This window comes from Anser cygnoides, chromosome 5, assembly GCF_040182565.1.
Source record: "Anser cygnoides isolate HZ-2024a breed goose chromosome 5, Taihu_goose_T2T_genome, whole genome shotgun sequence".
Classification (NCBI taxonomy): Eukaryota; Metazoa; Chordata; class Aves; order Anseriformes; family Anatidae; genus Anser; species Anser cygnoides.
In genome coordinates, this window is record NC_089877.1 from 25,001,042 (window position 1) to 25,021,101 (window position 20,060).

At 38.4% G+C, this 20,060-nt stretch overlaps 1 protein-coding gene across 4 annotated transcripts in view; it reads right to left on the reverse strand.

Annotated features, from left to right (window-relative positions):
• Positions 1-9,773, reverse strand: part of AQR (aquarius intron-binding spliceosomal factor) — a 63,888-nt gene extending 54,115 nt beyond the window's left edge. For all 4 annotated transcript variants that reach the window (XM_066997494.1, XM_048058676.2, XM_066997493.1 and 1 more), the window contains exons 1-8: positions 9,513-9,773; positions 8,600-8,656; positions 7,440-7,480; positions 6,397-6,432; positions 4,564-4,684; positions 3,096-3,236; positions 1,008-1,076; positions 375-475 (exon numbers count right to left, since the gene is read on the reverse strand). In XM_066997494.1, the coding sequence (XP_066853595.1) occupies positions 375-475; positions 1,008-1,076; positions 3,096-3,236; positions 4,564-4,684; positions 6,397-6,432; positions 7,440-7,480; positions 8,600-8,656; positions 9,513-9,596 (650 nt within the window). In that variant the 5' untranslated portion in view covers positions 9,597-9,773. The remainder of the gene's footprint in view (positions 1-374; positions 476-1,007; positions 1,077-3,095; positions 3,237-4,563; positions 4,685-6,396; positions 6,433-7,439; positions 7,481-8,599; positions 8,657-9,512) is intronic.
• Between the last annotated feature and the right edge of the window lie 10,287 nt (positions 9,774-20,060).

A 20,060-nucleotide genomic window follows, 5' to 3' on the forward strand; every position in this document is an offset into this window, starting at 1 on the left:
GTAAGTTTATTCACACACTTTAACAGCTGTTCAAGTAAGAGCTAAATCCTTGCTGAAGGTCATGAAAAATACATGAGTAACTATATGAATATTCTCATACAGTTCTCACCTTATAGCTCTAAAATTTGGAATCATAAATTCACTGATCAAATAAAATGTTAAGTTAAAATATTATTTTGTATAAAGACTACTGGAAAACAAAAGTTTCCAGGAGACCACACATGATCAATCCTTATTTGAAATCTTTAGAGGCTTCAGTTTATTTGTTTTTATACTATACATTTTATTATTACAGTAACTTCACTTAGCTGAATTATGATGAGTTCATTAAGGGTTTCGGCTTTAACAAGAAAAAAAAGATTTCTGTAACATACTGCATTCTTGCCTCTTCATTCATTTTCTCATCATTTTTCTTAATGAGATTCCAGAATTTTCTTAGTTTTGGTGTCTTTTTCAGCTCTTGTTCCAGTCGTTTCTGAAAAGGTAAAATGGTATTAATTCACCAAGAATTAAGAACTCCCCCGTTTTTGCAAGGGAAGTAAGTATTGAGAGACTCAATAATTCCAAGTACTAATTCTGAGAAATATCCATAGAAATCACTGATACATATCCGCACAGTGCAACTAGTTAATCCAGTCCCACCGCATTTATCATTCTCAGTTGTCTTTTTTGGTATTATTCCTCCCTTTCCTATTCCTGTGTTTTCTGTTCCCACACAGCAGGCATATTTCCCAGTCCCAGTGTTCTCATGGCCTTGTCTACAAATTATAGCTCAGAAATGCTATAAGCATCAAAGCTTTGTTTTATGAAAAAAAACAATTACAAATGAACAATACAATTACAAGGAAATTTATAGCAAACGGGAAAGGGAGTTTTACCAAAAATATAATTCCACAGCAACGTAGGTAGCTTCATACATTAGACAAGTAACTGTCACTACACAATTCACACCCCAGGACTCCCACACTGCCTAGAAGATCACTGCCAATTTACAGTGTTATGCTTACAGGTTGTAGAGCCATCCACATTGGTAAGGAAATGAGCTGTTGCACCTGGCTTCTGATCAAATCCACTTCCTGTTAGAAAGTCAGAGACATAAAAAGTGTTTTTAAGAGCTCTTATATTTTCTCATGTGCCAGTCTTGCAAGTATATTCTTACAAAGTGCATCAATGGACTTTACCATCAAAGTATATGTATGTTGCAATATTATATTTCACAATCTCCTAACAAGAAACTACACAGTATCTCTCCCTAGTAACACTTAAAATTGTTGATGACTTTCTCATTTTAGGTTCTTTTCATGGATTCTGTCAACTCTTAATACTTTGTGAGGGGCTTTATCCAGGTAAGTATTTTAGGATAGAAGCTGAGAACTGATGTTAATTTCTTCAGTCATTTCTTGCCCTTCAACTGAGTTTTCTTACTATGCTTTCTTTTTACTCAATTCTTTTTAAAATCTATTCTAGAGGTCTTGGTAAGCCCCTCAATTATCAAATTTCTCCCACTTCAACATTCTTCTAATTCTAAAATAACTGATTTCTCTGTAATTCAATGCTCTTTCTCCAACTCTGCCTGTGATCTGCATCCACAAAGTTTGGCTTTTTTCCTTAACTACTGAAGAATCATAGAATCATTAAGGTTGGAAAAGACCTTCAAGATCATCTGACCCAACCATCACCCTACCACCAATGTCACCCACTAAACCATGTCCCTAAGCACCAGGTCCAACCCTTCCTTAAACACCCCCAGGGACGGTGACACCACCACCTCCCTGGGCAACCTGTTCCAATGCCTGACTACTCTTTCTGAGAAGAAATGTCTCCTATTTCCAACCTAACACCCACCCCCACCACGCAACTTGAGGCCATTCCCTCTAGTGCTATCACTAAGGTACCTGTGAGAAGAGGCCAACCCCCAGCTCCCTACACGTTCCTTTCAGGTAGCTGTAGAGAGCAATAAGGTCTCCCTTGAGCCTCCTCTTCTCCAGACTAAACAACCCCAGTTAACTCAGCCGCTCCTCACAGGACTTGTGTTCCAGGCCCTTCACCAGTTTCGTAGCCCTTTTCTGGGCACATTCCAGGGCCTAACTTCCACCAACATCTTAAATATATCCTCATGAACAAATATTCCATATTCAGCATTCTGGAACTTCACACTTTGGTGCTCCCTATTTAAAACATCACTGTGACTATCCTGTTCTTCGCCTCACAAAGTGTAGCTTCTAATAGAAGTATGCTTTTGCAAGTACATTTATACCAGCTTACATACTGTGTTTTATGAGAAGTGTCCTGCAGACAGCACTACATAGAGTCACTATCAAACTCTCCTTAAAAAGGAAGATTAATAAACTAGACACGTGAGGGTTATGATGATTACTGGCTCCAATAATCATCCCTAATTCCAAAATCAAATCATGCACTTCCTCAATTGTTTTGTGAGACACTATTTAGTTCTTTGCTTGTGCAAACCCTGATTTTGACCGATATATCCTATATCTAATACAAAAGTCCAGTTACAAAAGAGGTAACAGTACCATGTCTCATATAAAATACTTTTATTTTACTCTCCACAATTGCAAACTAGGATCAACAACTGTGCCCAGTTTTTACTATAGACTGAGAACACAATCTGGCCAAATGGTTTCTTTGGACTAACTCAAAAAATTGCAGCCAAATATTACTTAAAACCTAAATTCAAAAGTGAATTGTCTGCCGTCTGTCTCAACTGTTAATAAAAAACAATGGTTGCAATGTTGCGATTTTGCAACAAAACTAAAAAAGCACAGTAATAACGAATCTGCTTTTAAGGGTAAGCCACCATTTTAAATACAAACATTTTTAAGCACAATTTGAAATACGTGTCTCTAAATTGCAGTAAGTTTCATTACTTCAAATTTTGAGTCTCTTACAATCTTGTATCAACATAGATGTAGTGACAGAAACAAAGCAAGTGTTGAAAAGGGTAAAAGCCCTTCAGTGCCACCATCGTTTCTAAATGGAGATTTTGCTTTATCTGTCTCCTAAGGAATTACTAAAACTAAACTGCTGCTAACTCAGAATGGTGTAACCACAAGTATTAGTTGCTTTTAACATACCAAACTATTGAAGCAATGATCAAGGAAAAGCAGGAGGACTGTCTGTTCATGTAGAGAGAATTCACTGTCATTCTCAACCAGTGACGCTTCCAATATGCATTTGAAGAAGAAAGGAAAGTGTTCTGGCTTTTTTTTGAATGTCTAGGAACAAAAGAGAAAGTTGAGTCAAGGTGATACAAATTATTTCAATTTTCATTCACATAACATAGATTGAGACTTCCAGGTTTGTTTAAATCTGTAAAAGGAAGAAGGATTCATTTCCCTCTCTGTCATTTATTCTGAGCAGGCAGAACAAGCAAAACACTTGATATCCTCTAACAATATCCTCCTGATTAGGGAACCCCAATATACAGGAGAGCTTAGAGGAACTACTGCATTCTGCTTGACCTCTAACACAGGTGATGCATAGGACAAACCGAACAAGAAGAGCAAGTGGAGTGGATTGTGTTGTGGAAATGCTCAACTGATGATCACACAGTATTATTGTAAAATGACACAGGTTAGAACAACTCCTTTAGACCCACAGAATTGGTAGATTTTAGCCAAAACTATGGCAGCTGTTTAGTGATCTAACTAAAATGAGCACCTAAAAACAACAAAGATTAACTACAGTTGTGGAACTTGCATTCAACTGCCTCAGACGGAAAAAGATAGTGAGTAACTGTGGCAACAGTTTCTTTAAAAGGGCGGCCACGTACCAAATAATGAATTTAACTAAACTGCTTGGATGGTGATGTGCACCTGTCACTTTGCTTCTAGCACGTACGCCAAAGCAAAATAGAAGATACAGACATCACATGCATAAGTTATTAATCCTTTGTGTTTTGCCAGCACTGAAGTGATAGCACAACTACCAGAGTAAGTGTGCTTCTAAAGCGATGCTTGCATAGAATTTCTAAGTAGGCTCACGTCATTGAGACATCCTGTGAGAACTGGACTATTTGTAGAAACAACACATTATTTCTGAACCTACTACTACACAAAACAGTATAAATAGAAGCAGAGTAAGAGATTACTTCAGGATAAAATTTCATGCAGAAAAGCTACAAAACCATATTCACAGGTTTTAAACAAGACAGTATTAGTTAAAATGTCAGATTTCCAGTGGTGCCTTCTTATACCCACAGATATCAAAATCCTCTCTTTTCTTTCATTATCAGAGAAATAACTTCTCTGCAAATGCCAGACTTGTTGAGTGCCAAAAAAGCAAACGCTGCTGATGTAAAAGCATCATGCAGCAGAACAAAAGACTCATGCACCGAAAAGAATCAGCTGATCTTCCATCCATCCCCTGCCTTCTCAGGAAAAGAACACACACTTTAAAATACCATACGAGATATTCCAGCTGAGCTACCATTTACTTTTAACACTACAAGATTTGCTACCTTCTGTCAGTGTAAGTGAGCACACTGCAGAAGCTGCAACTTGTGGATAAAAGTCAATTCTAGCTGTAATTGTAATTGGTTACCTCCCACGCAGGGACATTCTCTCTGAACTTCTCATTCACCATACAGCAGATTGACATTAAATATGCCTTACTGGACACCTCTGGAGAATAATTCATCCATAGGTAATTTTCAAGGTACTGGCTGTGAAGAGACAAAGAATATTTCATTAGTTGCTGCCACCCACATAATCTGTCACTCATGTGAAAAAGCAGTTATCCGCAGGGTTGGGTTTTTTTCTTTTTGCCATCTTTGTAGTTTGTGAATAGTTCCTGAAGTTACTTCTCATCTAGGTCACTGCAGCAGAACTTGTTAATGGCAAACTCAGATAACTGCTATAAGAGACAGATGAGTTCTCATCAGGAAGAAACACCACCCAAGGGGGATTTCAAATGTGCTAAGTAACCACAGCTCAATGCAAAGTCAGAACAAGAATTCATACTGATTTTCCAGAAGGAAAAAACAAAACCTAGCTAAAGAATGTCACTTACAGCACTTCCTAGCATAAGATGCAAAAGACAACTACTGTACAATGCTATTTGTATTATTAAACACCTCTTACTATATAAGAAAATGGAATCATCCAGAGATTTTATGTTTGCAATCATCAAATAAAGGTAGTAAATATATATATAAATATATATATATATATATAGTGTGACTAAAAATCTTTAATATTACGGGAGAGATCAAGTGATTTCAAGAAAGTAGGAAAAATTACTGGACACTGGGAAATAGCAGCTTCCTAGCAACATGCATTTCTTCTTCATTAACATGGCACATTTCTCACAGAAGAAACTCTTAAAATTACAGCTTAGAGATGAGAGGCAATTTGGACACACAACTGTCTCCCTCTTCTAACTACCTACTGAAGCTACACACGATAGCTTCTCCCGAGGAGGCACTCTAAATTAATCCTTTTCAACAGTGTACTTGCACCCTGTGCCATCAGAAAGTCTTGTTTCTTCCCAGTCCAGTTGTTCACCCGCTCTCCTATTAATGCCAGCTCTAACATTCTTTTTGCCCTTCATGAGACAATCCAGTTTTACTTATATACTTTTCCCACAGCTTACTTTTTTTTTGATGTCTTATAGTAAGCTACTTCAATCACTTCAGGTAAGACAAGTACCAGAGACAGTGGGGAAAAAAGAGGCAGCAAGGGCTTGTATGTAGCCAGAACCGGAAGACTCAGTAAGGCTGAGACAAGAATTGACACTTTCTGGGGGCTCAGCCAGAATGCATAGCATCAAATAGAGCAGCTGAGATAACTTCAGAGGCATATTCAAGATGGACCATATACTGCTTCCCAAGAGCTTGAATCTGCCAACAGTAGGGGAAGAAAATCCCCCAAATCCAGAGAGAATTCCATACTTCATTTTTGCCCAGGCATTTCAATAAACTTCAATACATTTTATTAATAATAATTTAAAAAAAGTAACACCCCCAAGTGAGGATAAACATATGTGAGCAAGAATGGAGAACAGGAAAATCTTATGTATGAGAAGGCAAGAGAACTTAAGGGACAGATGAGGAAAGAAGAAAAAAATAGAAAAATGACTTACAGGACAAATGGCAGTAGATGGGGCTATACACCAGAAAGTACTTAAGTTACATTACAAGCCGATAACATTAAGAATGTTCACAGAAAGGATTAAAACGCTAACTCCACGGTTATTATATTTATCCTAAAATTCAACTCTCCTCATTCAATTTTCCTATTTATGCAATTCAAGGCTTTAGTAAGAGGGAGCAAATTAGTATGCTACCTTCAAGCAGATTCACTGTTCTGCATTTGTTTCTCATCTTTATGAGTTCCTACAGAAAAACAACTTAAAATTTCACTCAATTTAGCTTACCTGAATTCAAGAAGCATTATCTTTCTAATAGCAAACCTAAAAAAGGAAAAAAATAATCAATTAACACAGAAAAGAAAGCCTTCCATGCACATCTTAGCTTAGCTATTCCCCCCCCCACACACACTCTGTTATATAATAAAACCTGTTGAAGCATCTAGAAGGTATCTTTCCCCCCACACACACGCATTTCTAGGCAACCGCAATCACTGGAATACAGTGCTTAACTGCTATAACATTGTGAAAGCTAAAGTTCATGCAGGATCATTAAGTAACCAACGAATTTACATTAAAAAAATATATCTAGATTTCTCTTTAAGTATGAAGACACCACTTCCAACAGTCTTGAAGATATTAAATTGCTGGAAGCTGACAGAGTATTCTGGAAAACTACAACTACATATTTATTCAGTTTGTAATGGTATCACTTCTCAGTCAATGGAACTGCAAGCTTGCTCTGATTCTTCGTGGCAATTTTTTGATGACTTTCGTAAAGCAATCACAAATAGGATTCTCTCCAGAATTCAAACTTCTTCTGAAGAGATCCAAATAGCTTTGGTTACTACTCTAATACACAAAGCTGTAGAAAACAGTTTATCTAGATTATTTTGTCTCCATCATCTAACGTTAAAACTTACTGAAATGAGACTCTCCCTGGTTAAAATAATTAGGAAAAAAGCAAAAAGCTAAAGGCACCACAATCCTTAATTGATTTTTTTCTTTACATACCTTGGTGACAAAGGAGGGACCAGCCTTCTATAACCATCACAACACAAAACTAACACAAATCACAACATACTGGCAGATCAAGGAACCAAGCAATATTACATCCAACCCTCATATTCAAGGAGCATAAGCTCATGAGCTTTCTTTTTGCCACACTCAGACTTTGAAAAAAATACAAGGATTAAATTACTAGAATGAAATTGAGCCATCCTCACCTGCTTTGAACATGTTAGTATATTTCAAAGCATTCTATGGAACATTAGAAACAACTGCAACAATGATGGAATGCTAGTCTATATGAAAGTGACTAGTATGCTTACTTTGACTTGACAATTTCTTTTGTATATACATCTTCAATGACCTACGGGAAAGAATAATTCAAAAAGTTTATACTTCATGAAATGGTTAAAAATGCATTAAGATGTTCAATGCGCTCAAAGTTACTCTGTATTAGTTACTCTCTGCTTAGTACTATTTGATGAAATACATCATAACAACTAAGTCTCAGCTCTGGTGAGACCAAAACCTTCACAGACATGCATTTCTGACAAAGAAAATGAATCAACTTAGGGAAAAAAATAGCACCTAATGATACAGAATTGATAGGACCTTAATTCAAGTTACTCAGAAGAAATAACCTACGTCTCACTGAGAGTTTATGTAAAAGTCAAACAGATATGCAAGCCTTATTATTGTTGGTTTACTGTTGAATTTAAGGAACACCCTTTGAAGAGTCAAATCGGTTTCAACCCAGTCATCAGTTGTCACTGTTTCTTTTAAATGACAACTAACCAGTTCCAGCCACTCCTACCCAGTTTTTACCGTAGGAATAAAATAATCTGTTCTATCTGCTGCAATACTCACTTTGACATCACATGACAAAGATCTGTAATTCAGCTGCTTATCTTCATCCTAGTTCTAACAATCGCAAGTACTACAAAAAGCAAGCAAACTGAGGCTGAAAATGGAGATATAGCTAAATAACCACAATAGAAAGAAACCTAATGTTGAAGGACCCTACACTACAGAAAACCATCACAAAACCAAACATATTAGGCCAAGCTTTAAACATTCAAAACACAGATATCCACCTGAACAGCACTCAGGTTGTCCACTCAAAACTCTCTGAAGAATTTTTAAGTATTACAGTTCAGTATTGCATGTATCTTTCATCCTCTGATTTTTAAGAGTATCTCCTCAAATATCTTTTACGCTCACAGGTTCTTCGCTAAAATAAACTGAACACATAGTACACAAAAAAAATGCACTGCTATTGCATATCATCATAACAGTGCATACATTTATAAATTACAAATAAATAACAATCAGTTTATAACTACAGTGTGTTAAGTAACTGTTGACCTTTCAAACAGTCTCTCATATTCTTCTACAATATAGGCATCACCAGAGGTTAGCATGACAGAATATCATTGATCTTCATTCTTTCACACCCTGGCACAGTTCTGGTAGAAGTACTTACCTTTGAATCAAAGCACAACTTTTTCTTCACATGCGGAGCCCAGTATTTATTTGCTAACTGTATGAAAAAAGGAAAAAAAAGGTTAAAATATATATCTTGAGTTGTAATGACAGAACAGCTCTATAACAGATCCAATCCCCATGATTTCACTATTTTTTTGCTTAATTCCAGGTTATAACTACATGCACCAACGCTGTTTGTCCAACAGCAATGCTCTTCAACCACTGAAGGTTCTACGCCTAAACATTTTCTAACAGAAGCGCAATACTCTGTAAGAGTTTCAGATGCAGACTGCTATATAATAAATGCTTTTTGTTGCTGTTGTTTTTGTTATGCTACCCCTAACACATCCCTCCGAAACACACCAGGATCTTTCAGTGGCTGCAAACCCCAGCCTGCAAGCCTCAGGCAGAGGCGAAGGCAGTGGGTCGGGGCCTAGCAGTGCCGCTGGAGCCGTCACTGCATCGCTACCGAGCTGCGCTGCCAAGGCCTTCCCGGACCCCGTTATTCACGCTGTGGAGGAGGATGGAAAGCACAATTTCCAGGGCATGTATAGCCACTTTATGCGCCTGCTGCAAGGCACAGCCAGCCACTGTTTACATATTGCAACGGATCTGATTACTTTTACAGCGCTCTAGTCTGAACGTTTGGGGGCACTATGCTCTTCCGTGCGTGACACAGGCCCTCAAACACCTCCGTGGCTCAGGACAGTGCCCGGCCCTTCCCCAGCACCCGCGGCTTCCAGCAGCCATTTGAACGAGGAGCTCGCACCGCCAGGCCGCACGGCGGGGCCGGGCTCCCGAGCAGGGCCGACAGCGGCCGGGGCGGCCTCTCCAAGCCCCGGCCCGGCTCAGCCAGCCCGCGGGGACCCCCCCCGGTCCCTCCCCCCCCGGTCCCTCCTCGCCGTGCCCACCTGGGTGACGAACTCGGCGTTGATCTGCGACACGGTGGGCGCCACGATCTTCTTGGGCGGCGCGGAGGTCGCCGGCGCCGCCATCGCAGCACCCGCCGGGCAGCGCCCGCGTCTCTCCCTCCCCTGCCCCGACTCGGTCCCGTTCCCGTTCCCGGCCCCGTGCCTCCGGGCGCCGAGGGGAGCGGAAGGCAGCGGCGGTACGGAGCGGTTCCGGGGCGCAGCGGCCGGCCGGGAGGGACGGAGGGAAGGAGGAAGGGATGCGGTGTCGCCACCTGCCGCGCCCTCCCGGCCCTGCAGCCCGCTCCCGGCCGGTGGCGGCGGGGCAGCGCCCCCCGGCGGGGGAGGGACGGGGCGCCTCGGAAGGGTCCCGGTCGTTCCCTTCGGGGGCGCGGCGTGGTCTGCCGGGCATCTCTGCCTCTTCCCTGGCCGTGTCAGCGGGTGCCTGTCCTCGTTCCCTTGCACCTAATGGTACGGGCAGCCTCTGTGGGGGAGCGCAGAGCTCCCCATCCTGTGCCCAGCTCTCTGCAGGGGCAGTGGCAGTTCCTCCCCACCGCCGTGGTGCCACGGTCTGTCCTCACCGCCCCTGGGCAGGGGCTCTTAGGGCCGCTACTGGGGCCAGCCCGGCACACCCCATGGCGCCCGCAGCCTAAGGGGAGCTGCACCCGGCAGGGCAGGCCGAGGTGGAGCCCGGCAGCCCACATGGCCCAGGGAACCAGGCGTGGAAAGCCTGAGCAATCCCGTTTTGTTTAGAGCAAAGGTGGCGGTCCAAACAGTGTACAGGAGGTATCATGGAAAGGACCTGTTCATATTAATGTCGGACAGCACCAGTATCCCAACACTGCTGCGTGTTCCGTTCGGTGTGTATGCCTATATACCTGTGGAGGAGAGGGGAGGCAAAGGTAAGAGAGAAAAAACTACACGCTTACACAAGTCGGCAATTTGGTAATCATTTAGACCTGTTAGCAATTAGCTTACTCTATTTGGTACACAGATTAATTAGGGAGGAATTTAACAGAATCTCTAGAGAGGTTCCAGTGCTTTGTTTCTTTGCTCATTATCCAGCACCTGCCACTTGAGTACTTTAAACTTCCAGGCAGATATCATTGAAGTCTGTTTGAATATGACCTCCTTTGTTTTGATATCAAGGTGATCTCCATTTCATTTCTTCAAGCAGAGGTTAAACTAAATATTCTTTTTGAAGTTGAATTAGAATGTGCAATGGGAATGGAAAAAGTAATGACAGTGCCTTGAATAGGATCAGACAATGGCTGTATTCGAATAAATACGCCCACTGCATGTCTTTGCTTTAAAGCTTCCAGAAGATGTAAGTTTCCTGTATGGAAACAAGTAAAATAAAAAAGTTTAAAAACTACTGGTAACAAATTATCTAACTAACAAGGACTGAACACTATCTGTCTAATAATTGAAGCCTTTAGAGAAACATGCATTGGATGAAAATATGCAAATGCAAAGCAATTAAAACACACTTACACCAATGCACCCTGTCTGACACTTAAATTGTGATAAAAGTAAGCAACTTAAGGTGCTACAGTTTAAATTACTCTGGAGTTTGCAGCTTCATGATTGACTTAGGCTTATCAAAATCTACACTTGACACCAAAAAGGGTAGTTATACTTGCCCTTTCTCCATCACTTAGTACGCCATCTAGCATCCATGGACACATATAGAAAATACGAGTAAAATTTACCTAAGCTCTGAGCTGGCTGGATGAGCCACGCTAGCATGTTGCAGCGCCCCAGCTAATATGTTGGAAAGAACACTGTAGGCACCACCATCTTCCACCATTAGCTTGTGTTATATCTGACTACTTCAGAAATCACTGTAGCTTATGTTTGCATGTATCAGAACAAGTGGAAATGGAACAGCTTGAAAACCCCTTGGCTTTCAAAAAAGTTGGTTTTCAGATGAGAGCTGTAAGTCTGACTTGTGTTTAAGACAGCATGGGACACTTAGAGACTATGATGTTTTCATGGGATCAGAGGTGACAGTAGTTAGTCCTTAAATTTCTTTCCTAGTAGCCTGCCTAAGTGCCACCCACAAGGCAACATTTTAGGAGCTATTTCCATACCAAAAAGTAGGCAGGCAAATAAATTTTGGAATTGGGCTGATAAATTATCTAAAACAGCTTTGCAAAGCTAACTCAAACCCGCTGACCTCTGTTTATGATAGATCATCAGTTGTGTCAAACCCCTGAAATTTCCACATGGTATCAAAACTGTGAAAGGTCAAGGAGGAATCCATGTTTCCCATACTTTCAGCCTTTGGATGTCCCAGTGAGATTAGTTGTCTTAAATTTCATGAAGGTCAATGTAGCAACAGAGGTCCTTCCAGAGGGTAAATCAGAACTCATTTAAGTGCTCTGAATGAGCTTCTGGTATTGGAAACTAGTATTAGAAGCCTAATGCTAGGTCATATGATTACAGCCCTCGGTGGCAATGCCAAATAAAGCAATAAAGATCTCATCCCTATAAGTAATGTATTAAATATTTCTCTATAAGGGGTAATGTTTAGTTACATTAGCCCTATGATAGTACAGTAGATGAACAGTGAAATTATTTAGTAATATTTTGGCAAAATACATTGTTTTCAAGTCTCAAGAGTAGCTGAACCTTTAAAAGGGAGTTGCGGTGAGACTAGGCATAATGATACCCGCGACTGTGTGCATGTCCCCATCTGCGACCCTCACCCCAGCTCACAACTGTCTGTTAAGACTAATCTCCTGAATGCAACGCTCAGTTTCCCCCAGAGCAGAGTCATGTCTGTCACTTTCCACCCCAAACTGCTTTGTAGTCAAGGGAAAAATAAAACCCTGCACCCCATCTTCCCCAAAGCCTTCTGTGAAGTTTCCCAGCTTTCTGTACTCATTGACTTAATGCGTCAAAAAATCAAATATTCTTTTCAAAAATCTGTTAATTCATTCATGAAGACATATATTATTTAAAAAGTCACACATTTGGGTAGATGCTGTTTTCAAGACTGTTATACATTTCTAGGCTGCATATAGTCCTGGTCAATTTATATTCAATGCCACTTTCTTGCTTAACTAGCTCTTCTTGTTTTGGATGCTTGCCCTTCTATATTACTGCAGCCAGCAAAAATATGCTTCTCTCCTTTTCTTTGCCAAGGTCATAAATAAGCTGGCCATTGCTTTTATCTCAGCAATATTCTTCCAAATACAGTATCTGTGCGTTAGGAAGTAACTAGGGATAATCAGCAGGGGCTGAGTCTGTCTTCTGTCTTGCCTTTTAGATTATTTTGGGTTTTACCTAGAGTCACAGAAATAATTAATTTATAGTGCTGAAAGAAATTCATCTATAAGTGTTTCTAATATTAATTGATTTTTTTAGGTTTGTTATTATGTTTGGGTCTTCAGTGAGACATAAGTGAATTTAAAGCAAACTGCTGAAGTTTTGGTACTCTAAAACAATTCAGTAGTTTGATGTCACTTCACAAAGAAATTTGGGGGCTTGTATCTTCGCTGCAATGCTAACTTATGTGCATTATCTAACTATTAATTAGAAATACAAGGACATTCCAAGTTTGCAGAGTACTTTGAATTGCATACGTATTATGTAAGGTGTAAATATAATTCTTAATTAACTTTTAGTGGAAAAAGAATCTCAATAATATGCACACATCTTATGCCATGTTTGAATTACAGCCTGTTTTTACTCCAGGTCACACCAATATGGCTGTCTAGCAGAGAATCCCTCCTACAGAATTTTGCTAAATGGAAACACCTTTCTTCTTTAAATACAAGCATAACTAATACAAGCATAAATACAAGCATTACCTAAAGAACTCAGACACGCTAAGGAGTAAAAAGAAACCATCCAATACAGACTTAAGCCATCATGGTTAGAAAGCTACTGCAGCTCTTTAAAATCAGCTTTTAAATCTAGCCTGATGAATTGTACACTTAAACACAAGAATTTTATTTATTTATTATCTCTGAAGAGCTCTGAAACAGAAAACTCCAAACATTACAAATGTCAAGTCTCATCATGCATGCAACCTTGCACTTACAGCTTTTCTTTTAACTGAAGAAGGAAAGTGACTGTGGATATGCAGCATTTTGAAATATTACTTCCAAAATTATATGAAATAAGTTTTATAAAGGGACGGAGGAATGAATGGCATGGAAATGGAATAATATGTACATTATTCAGAGAAGAACAGAAACCTCCTGTGTCTCTTACCTGTTGAAATGATAAAAGAAATGTATTGATTTAACTTGCTTTCAGGTTAAAAAATAATAATAATCAGAAAGCTTCTCAAAAAAGATCACAGGAATCTTTCAGCACGTATAAAGTTTAGGCACGATGAGAGGGGTTATTTCTTTGGATATAGTTTATCTTCAATAGTAGTTAATATGCACTAACTGTTCAGTCTGTTCACTATAATTTTAATTCAATCACGTTGTACTGCTTTTACAATTTTATTTATGTGCATTCTTCTAGTCCAAGAGTTTGTCACAGTGTTCATCTCATTAAATATGGGTACTCACTCAGTAAATATGTGTACTTCCAAGTATGTGTACTTCCACTCAGTAAATATGGGTACTTTCAAAAATGATGCCTCAGTTTAGTAACAGATGCTTCTTAAAATATTTAGAATTTTAAAGTGTAAAGAAGCCGTCAGTAGCATTCTGATTTGTGTATAAATATTTATTTAGCACACGTTCTGGCCAATGTACTGCCCTTGATTTTTGTGCAAAACTTACAGTAACTTCAATGGAAATTCTGAGCTCATGACTAGAGAAAAATATGGCTAATTCAGCAACCCAGCTGCTTTTATATCCCAGAATAGCAAGCAGTGCCTCTAGTGAGGGAGGTGGGGAAATATGGGAGTTTATGTCATTCTTAGCTTTCTGTTGCTGGGCTCACATTTCGCTAACGGCTCAACTTAGCACAGACTCTGGGGTATCCTAATTCTCTTCACAGACTTTTAGCTGGATTTTTAGCAACTGGAGCAGAACAGTGGTATGAATATAAGAAATCAGTGGCTAGTACCTATAGCTCTAGAAATATTTGCTAGAAATCCTGTGAGTGCAACGTGATATGTGATAAAATTTCTGTGGGGAAAGTGCCTTCTTAAATCCATACCGCAGCTTAACCTCTTTAAACATACTGTTTCCAGCTTCTCAAAAACATCTTTTCTTTTTTAGTATTTACTTATTCTACTCTTTCTGTCACAGAAACCAGAAATTAATAACAGAAAGACTACATCTAGCAGAAATTCTCCGCTGGTAAGAAAACTGTAGACAACTCTCTTAGGAAGATTTGTAGTACTGTGAAATCCTAGAGTGTATGAGTTGAAAAACCTCTGGGTTAACTAGAGTGTCACAGAAGAATGACAAAATTTCAGATCAACCTTTCAAAATAATATGACTTAGATTTAGTTATGTAACTGGCTATCCATAAGCTCAAATACCCACAAATAAGACCTCAAAAACTAGAATGGTTGGAAAATCAAGCACACTTTAAGTATTAAGCTAAGTGTTTCCAGACAAGTTGAATTTGCTCTGTTATGTGAATATGCATTATATTGTTCTAAATGACAGTACATCAAGACAAGAACTTTAATTAATAACCTCTCCCTCTTAAGTGTGCAACTCTGTATCTTATCTTGCTTGCTGCACACTATTCAAGCACTTTATGAAAGCAGCATCATTCATTTCCTTTAATCTTTTTGCAGGCTCTCAATGTATTAGCTGAGTGCTACACAAATAATAACTAGTTCTATTTCTGCAAAGCTCTCCACATGGTGATATTATCCCTGTTCTACTAAAGGGAAACCAATTCTTGATGGCCAAGAAAAAAGCAAAAACCCTCATCAGTGACTACTTAATTTTACATGCATTATACCACATTGTAAATTCAAGTACAGGCTCTATTGACTACACCTGAAACTCTAAGATAGTATAGCTACAAGTCATATACAGGGTCTTGAGCTGGCAACCAAAACTGAGGAATGCACAGTGACAAGATAACTGTGGGAAGTCATCTTCAAATATTTTCCTTAACATTGCATAAGAACTTTTCAAGAAGATTAGGGAGAGGGCCCAGTTTTTCAAGTCCTAAAGGATTTTTCCTTTCTAGTAATTTGGTAATTCCCTGCTGTTAATATTGTAGACTTGTCTATAACAAGACCTTCAACACTAACATGTAGAAATTTTGTTACTAGTTATTTTTAAATATGTTCAAGACATACTTTCCTCCACAGCTGTGTGTAAGATAAAGCCTTTTAATTTGCTTTCTCCTGATTTCTAAATTCTATACTTTAACCCATAAAGTGTTTCACTATTGCATAGAATAGCGTTCCGACTAGCACAAAAGGTAATCATGGCTATCTTTTTTTAACAGTCCTTATACCACAGGCTCGACATTTCTAATCATGGAGGATTTTCAATTTAGAGAGCTCCTCTACTGCATGCATCCTCAGTAACCGAATCAGATCCTATTTTCCTACTACTCTGATCAAAGCTCTAAGATGCCTTAGATTTAAAAATAATAATCATGAAAAAGAAATATATATATGTGCCACTTGATATGTTTTCAGAAGCAATGCTATCAGTTCGGCACTGCAAGTGGTATTCCTTCCACCATATTAATTAATACTAGGACACACAGTACAAAGTACAAGGTAAAGTTTGCTATGGCAAACAAGGTTGCCGTATTACTACTTCAAAGTTACCTCAATGTCATGAAAAAAATCATAACATATGAGTCTTAAAAACTATCCTCAAACCGACAGCGACACTTGAAGTGTCTAGAAGACAGCAAATTTCCACAGTTTATAAAACCTGTGTTGTCACAAACAGGAGTCTCTCTATTCAACTGTATTTTTGGGATCCTCTTCAAATCAAAATAAAAACCGAGGACATCATCTGAGTTTCTGTAGCTCAACAAGCTATGTTTGCAAGCACATACCAAGCATTATAATGCATACTCTTCCAAATAAATAAATATATAAATAAAATATACAGGTAAAATAACACAAATTTGCATGCCAGGAAGGTAGTGTTTTCCATGATTTCAACAGAAATTTAGTTAGACCAATGCATTAGCAATATAAATGGGAGACAGCACGGGTAGTTGGCTTCTTTAGATAAGGAATAGATTTTTTATTATTTTTATTTTTTTACAGTAGTGGCCACAATTTTCTGTGTTCCTCTCCTTCACTACGTCAGCAAGACACATTCCAGTGCCACGTCCTGTGAAGCAGCTTGAGGCAAAGCTGGATAGCCATTTCCATATACTCTTAACTACCCTAAATACCCAAACCATTCAGTGGAGAAGGAGACACTGTCTACATCACAGCTGGTCAGCTTCTTGCATACTCATGTACTGCTTCTCATATCACACTTTCAAATGGGTGGCCCCAAACTCACCAGTTCCTCAGCCCCATACGTGGGCCCTCAGACCTCTTTCACATATCTTCCTACCAAGACGCACATCCCCTCTGCATATACTCTTCTAGTTTAAAAAGCCCCACTCACCTGCACACCATATTCTTCTTCATTACTCATGCTTCTCACGTACAGCCCTACAATTTACTTTCCCCATAGTCCTCTGTAGTCAGACATTCAGAGAGTTGTGGAGTTTTTTGGGACAGGTTCTCAACGCACCATTTTGCGCATACTGTGGCAGCACGTATGTGACAAACAGCTCTGTGACCTTCCGTAAGTCACATGGGGTTTCACAGATCCATACAAATTAGGATCTATACATCCAGTATATATATATGTATATATATATATATACACACACACATGCTACATAGTGTAGTATACTATACTGGAAAGATTCCAGCAAAGAGGAAAAATTTCAGCCACATACACAAATTATGTCAGGTGTGCAACAGAATCAAGTCATACATCGGCAGATCCAGGAAGAAGACAAGAACTGAAATGGCAGAGTACAAAAGTAAAGCAGCATTCAAAAACTTGTGACATCTCATGGCAGCCAATGTTCACGTTAGAACAGTGGTTTCTGAACAAGGAAATGATCAGTTCTACTTGTGTGTGATTTTGTTGGTGTAAGGATGATTAATCCTCCATTTTCATGGACTTCAAAGATTTACTTTTTAAATAGATCCTAAAAAAGATGCTGTTTAAAAGCTGCTTGACAGATTTAGTCTGTATATGAAGAAGCCCAATTAATATGCTTAGCCTGGAGAAAATAAGGTATATGAGAGCACAGAAGAGTCACATCTGTGATTTCAGTTTTCCTTACAATAACCTTCTCTCAGATGCATCTCATCCATAGCTACTAGATGACAAAACCAGGCTATTAAGTTCAAGCTTACACTTAAAAACTCCACATAACTTTGTGTTAGAAATAGGAACCATGACCCCTTTAGTTACTTACAACATCTAGACATTTTGAACATTATGACAAGGGGCAATTAGGACCAAAACTATAGTCTTTATTGATTCAAGAGTCATCCAACTGTACTTACCTAAGCATTACTCAAGTGAGGTGCTGTTATGAGATGACAACTCTGAGTTTTACATCTGTGCTAGAAGAAAGCCAGGAAAACTAAGCATTAAATCCAACATCACAGTTTGAAGCCGAAGGTCTGATTAATTTCAATTAAGCTTCTTCTGTGTCTGTTTCCCATTTGCCTCATCAACTTTTCTTGTTGGCTGTAGGTACAATAGCAAGAGTAGATCACAGACAAGTGACAACCTAATCGCCCAGCAGCTACAAAAACAATAAAATGCTTTTTCTGTGTTTTCTGATGGCTTTTTTTCCAGTTGATTTTCTTCACCCCTATACATATTTTGCAAGTTGTGACTTTCTGCAAACACTGCAAGGATAGCACAGCAATCATGTAAAGTTGCAAATGTTTTAAAGCTAACCATAGCTCTATTTCCTAGATAGAAAATGGACTATGTGATCAGATAGTACTGCAGTTCCAGGGAATTTAGTACTGCATACTCCATTTGCCTTACGAAAAAACAAAAGCCCTGTTAACCTTTCTCAGTTTATATATAAGTATATAATAAATATATAAATATTGACCTTTTTTTTTATATCACATAGTACTTCCTCAAAGCTGAATTCAGTTTGGTAAGTTCACCTGAAGGAAGTTCAATATGAACACAGAAGGACCCGCCCTTCTCCTGTTTACAATATACTTCAGAGATTGATGGCTTAAACTTGCCTGGGATCACGATGGAAAATGACTAACCTACTAATGACCAATGTGAAATATGATTCTTAACACTGGGAAAATCCCTGTAGCTCAAATTCACAAAGATGCTTCCAGAACTTTACTGTTGACTTCAAGAGACAGGATTTCAATCTCAGATTTTTTCCCAACTCTTAGAAACCTCTTTACCTCTTTCTAGCTGTTTTATGCTGTAATTTTGTTAAAATTATGAATTTATACTGGCATAAAACTTTTGATAAAAAGAATAGAGAGATAGATAAACAAAAAGGTCATTATTGCCCTTCTGAAATCCCAAGGAAACCAAAGATTACATTAATTTCTAAATTAATCAGACAGTAATACTTTCTACCTGTCTATCCTTCAAAGTTACCTTTGTGTATTATCTTCCTCCATTTTACTCAAATTGGTATTTTTCAAAATATACCAAGCTTATTGTTCTCAAAACATTACACTCAAATTTTATAAAATGACTGACTTCACTTCTTAAAACCAGATCTTACTCTCTTTAAACGTGTTTATACTTTACTTCTATGGCAAAAAAAAAAAAAAGGGAAGAAAGAAACGAAGCCTATTTATTCTAACACACAAAGTGCTATTTTGATTCCTAGTTTTAGACTTCTCTGCATACTGAATATTATAATTTCAATACTCTAGTTTGCACATAAAGTATACAACAAAAGTGCAATATAAATAAAATAGTTTATTACAAGTATTTCAAGAGCTCTACAATACGCTTTCAAAACATTTTATACAGTATTCTCTTTCAATATGAAACAATTCACATGGGGAGAAAAAAATCTCAATATATAACTATAGTCATTCTTAAGACACTGAATTAGCCTGTCATACAAAAATCATAGTAACTAAATGTTTGAGTATCTTTCTTAGTTGTATTCTCTCTCAAAATAGGAAAGAATAACACACAAAAATAAAATAAAAACTCCCTTCATCCTTCATTTATACCAACTACTATAAAGCTTATGCCACAGCAAGACCTACATAAGTTGCTTCAAGAAATAATAAAAAAATCAAAAAGTTTACTTAAATAAATACGTATCTATTTAAATAGTGAAAAGAATGCCGTGTATCTTACAGTTATATTAATTTAGATATAGTATAAAAAAAATCATGTTTCAACTATTCAGAAGCTGTGTAACAAAGGAAAATACCATAAAAGGTAGTTTCTTCAGAGGAAAAACAAACAAACTTCATTCTTGTTCTTGATGAATAAAGCTCCACTGCACTTACACTTTTTGCCAGCCCCACACGTACAATGGGCAAAGCTCTCTACTTACCAGAAGTAAAAACTACAGACTCTATTAACACAAAACCAGAATTTGAGCTAA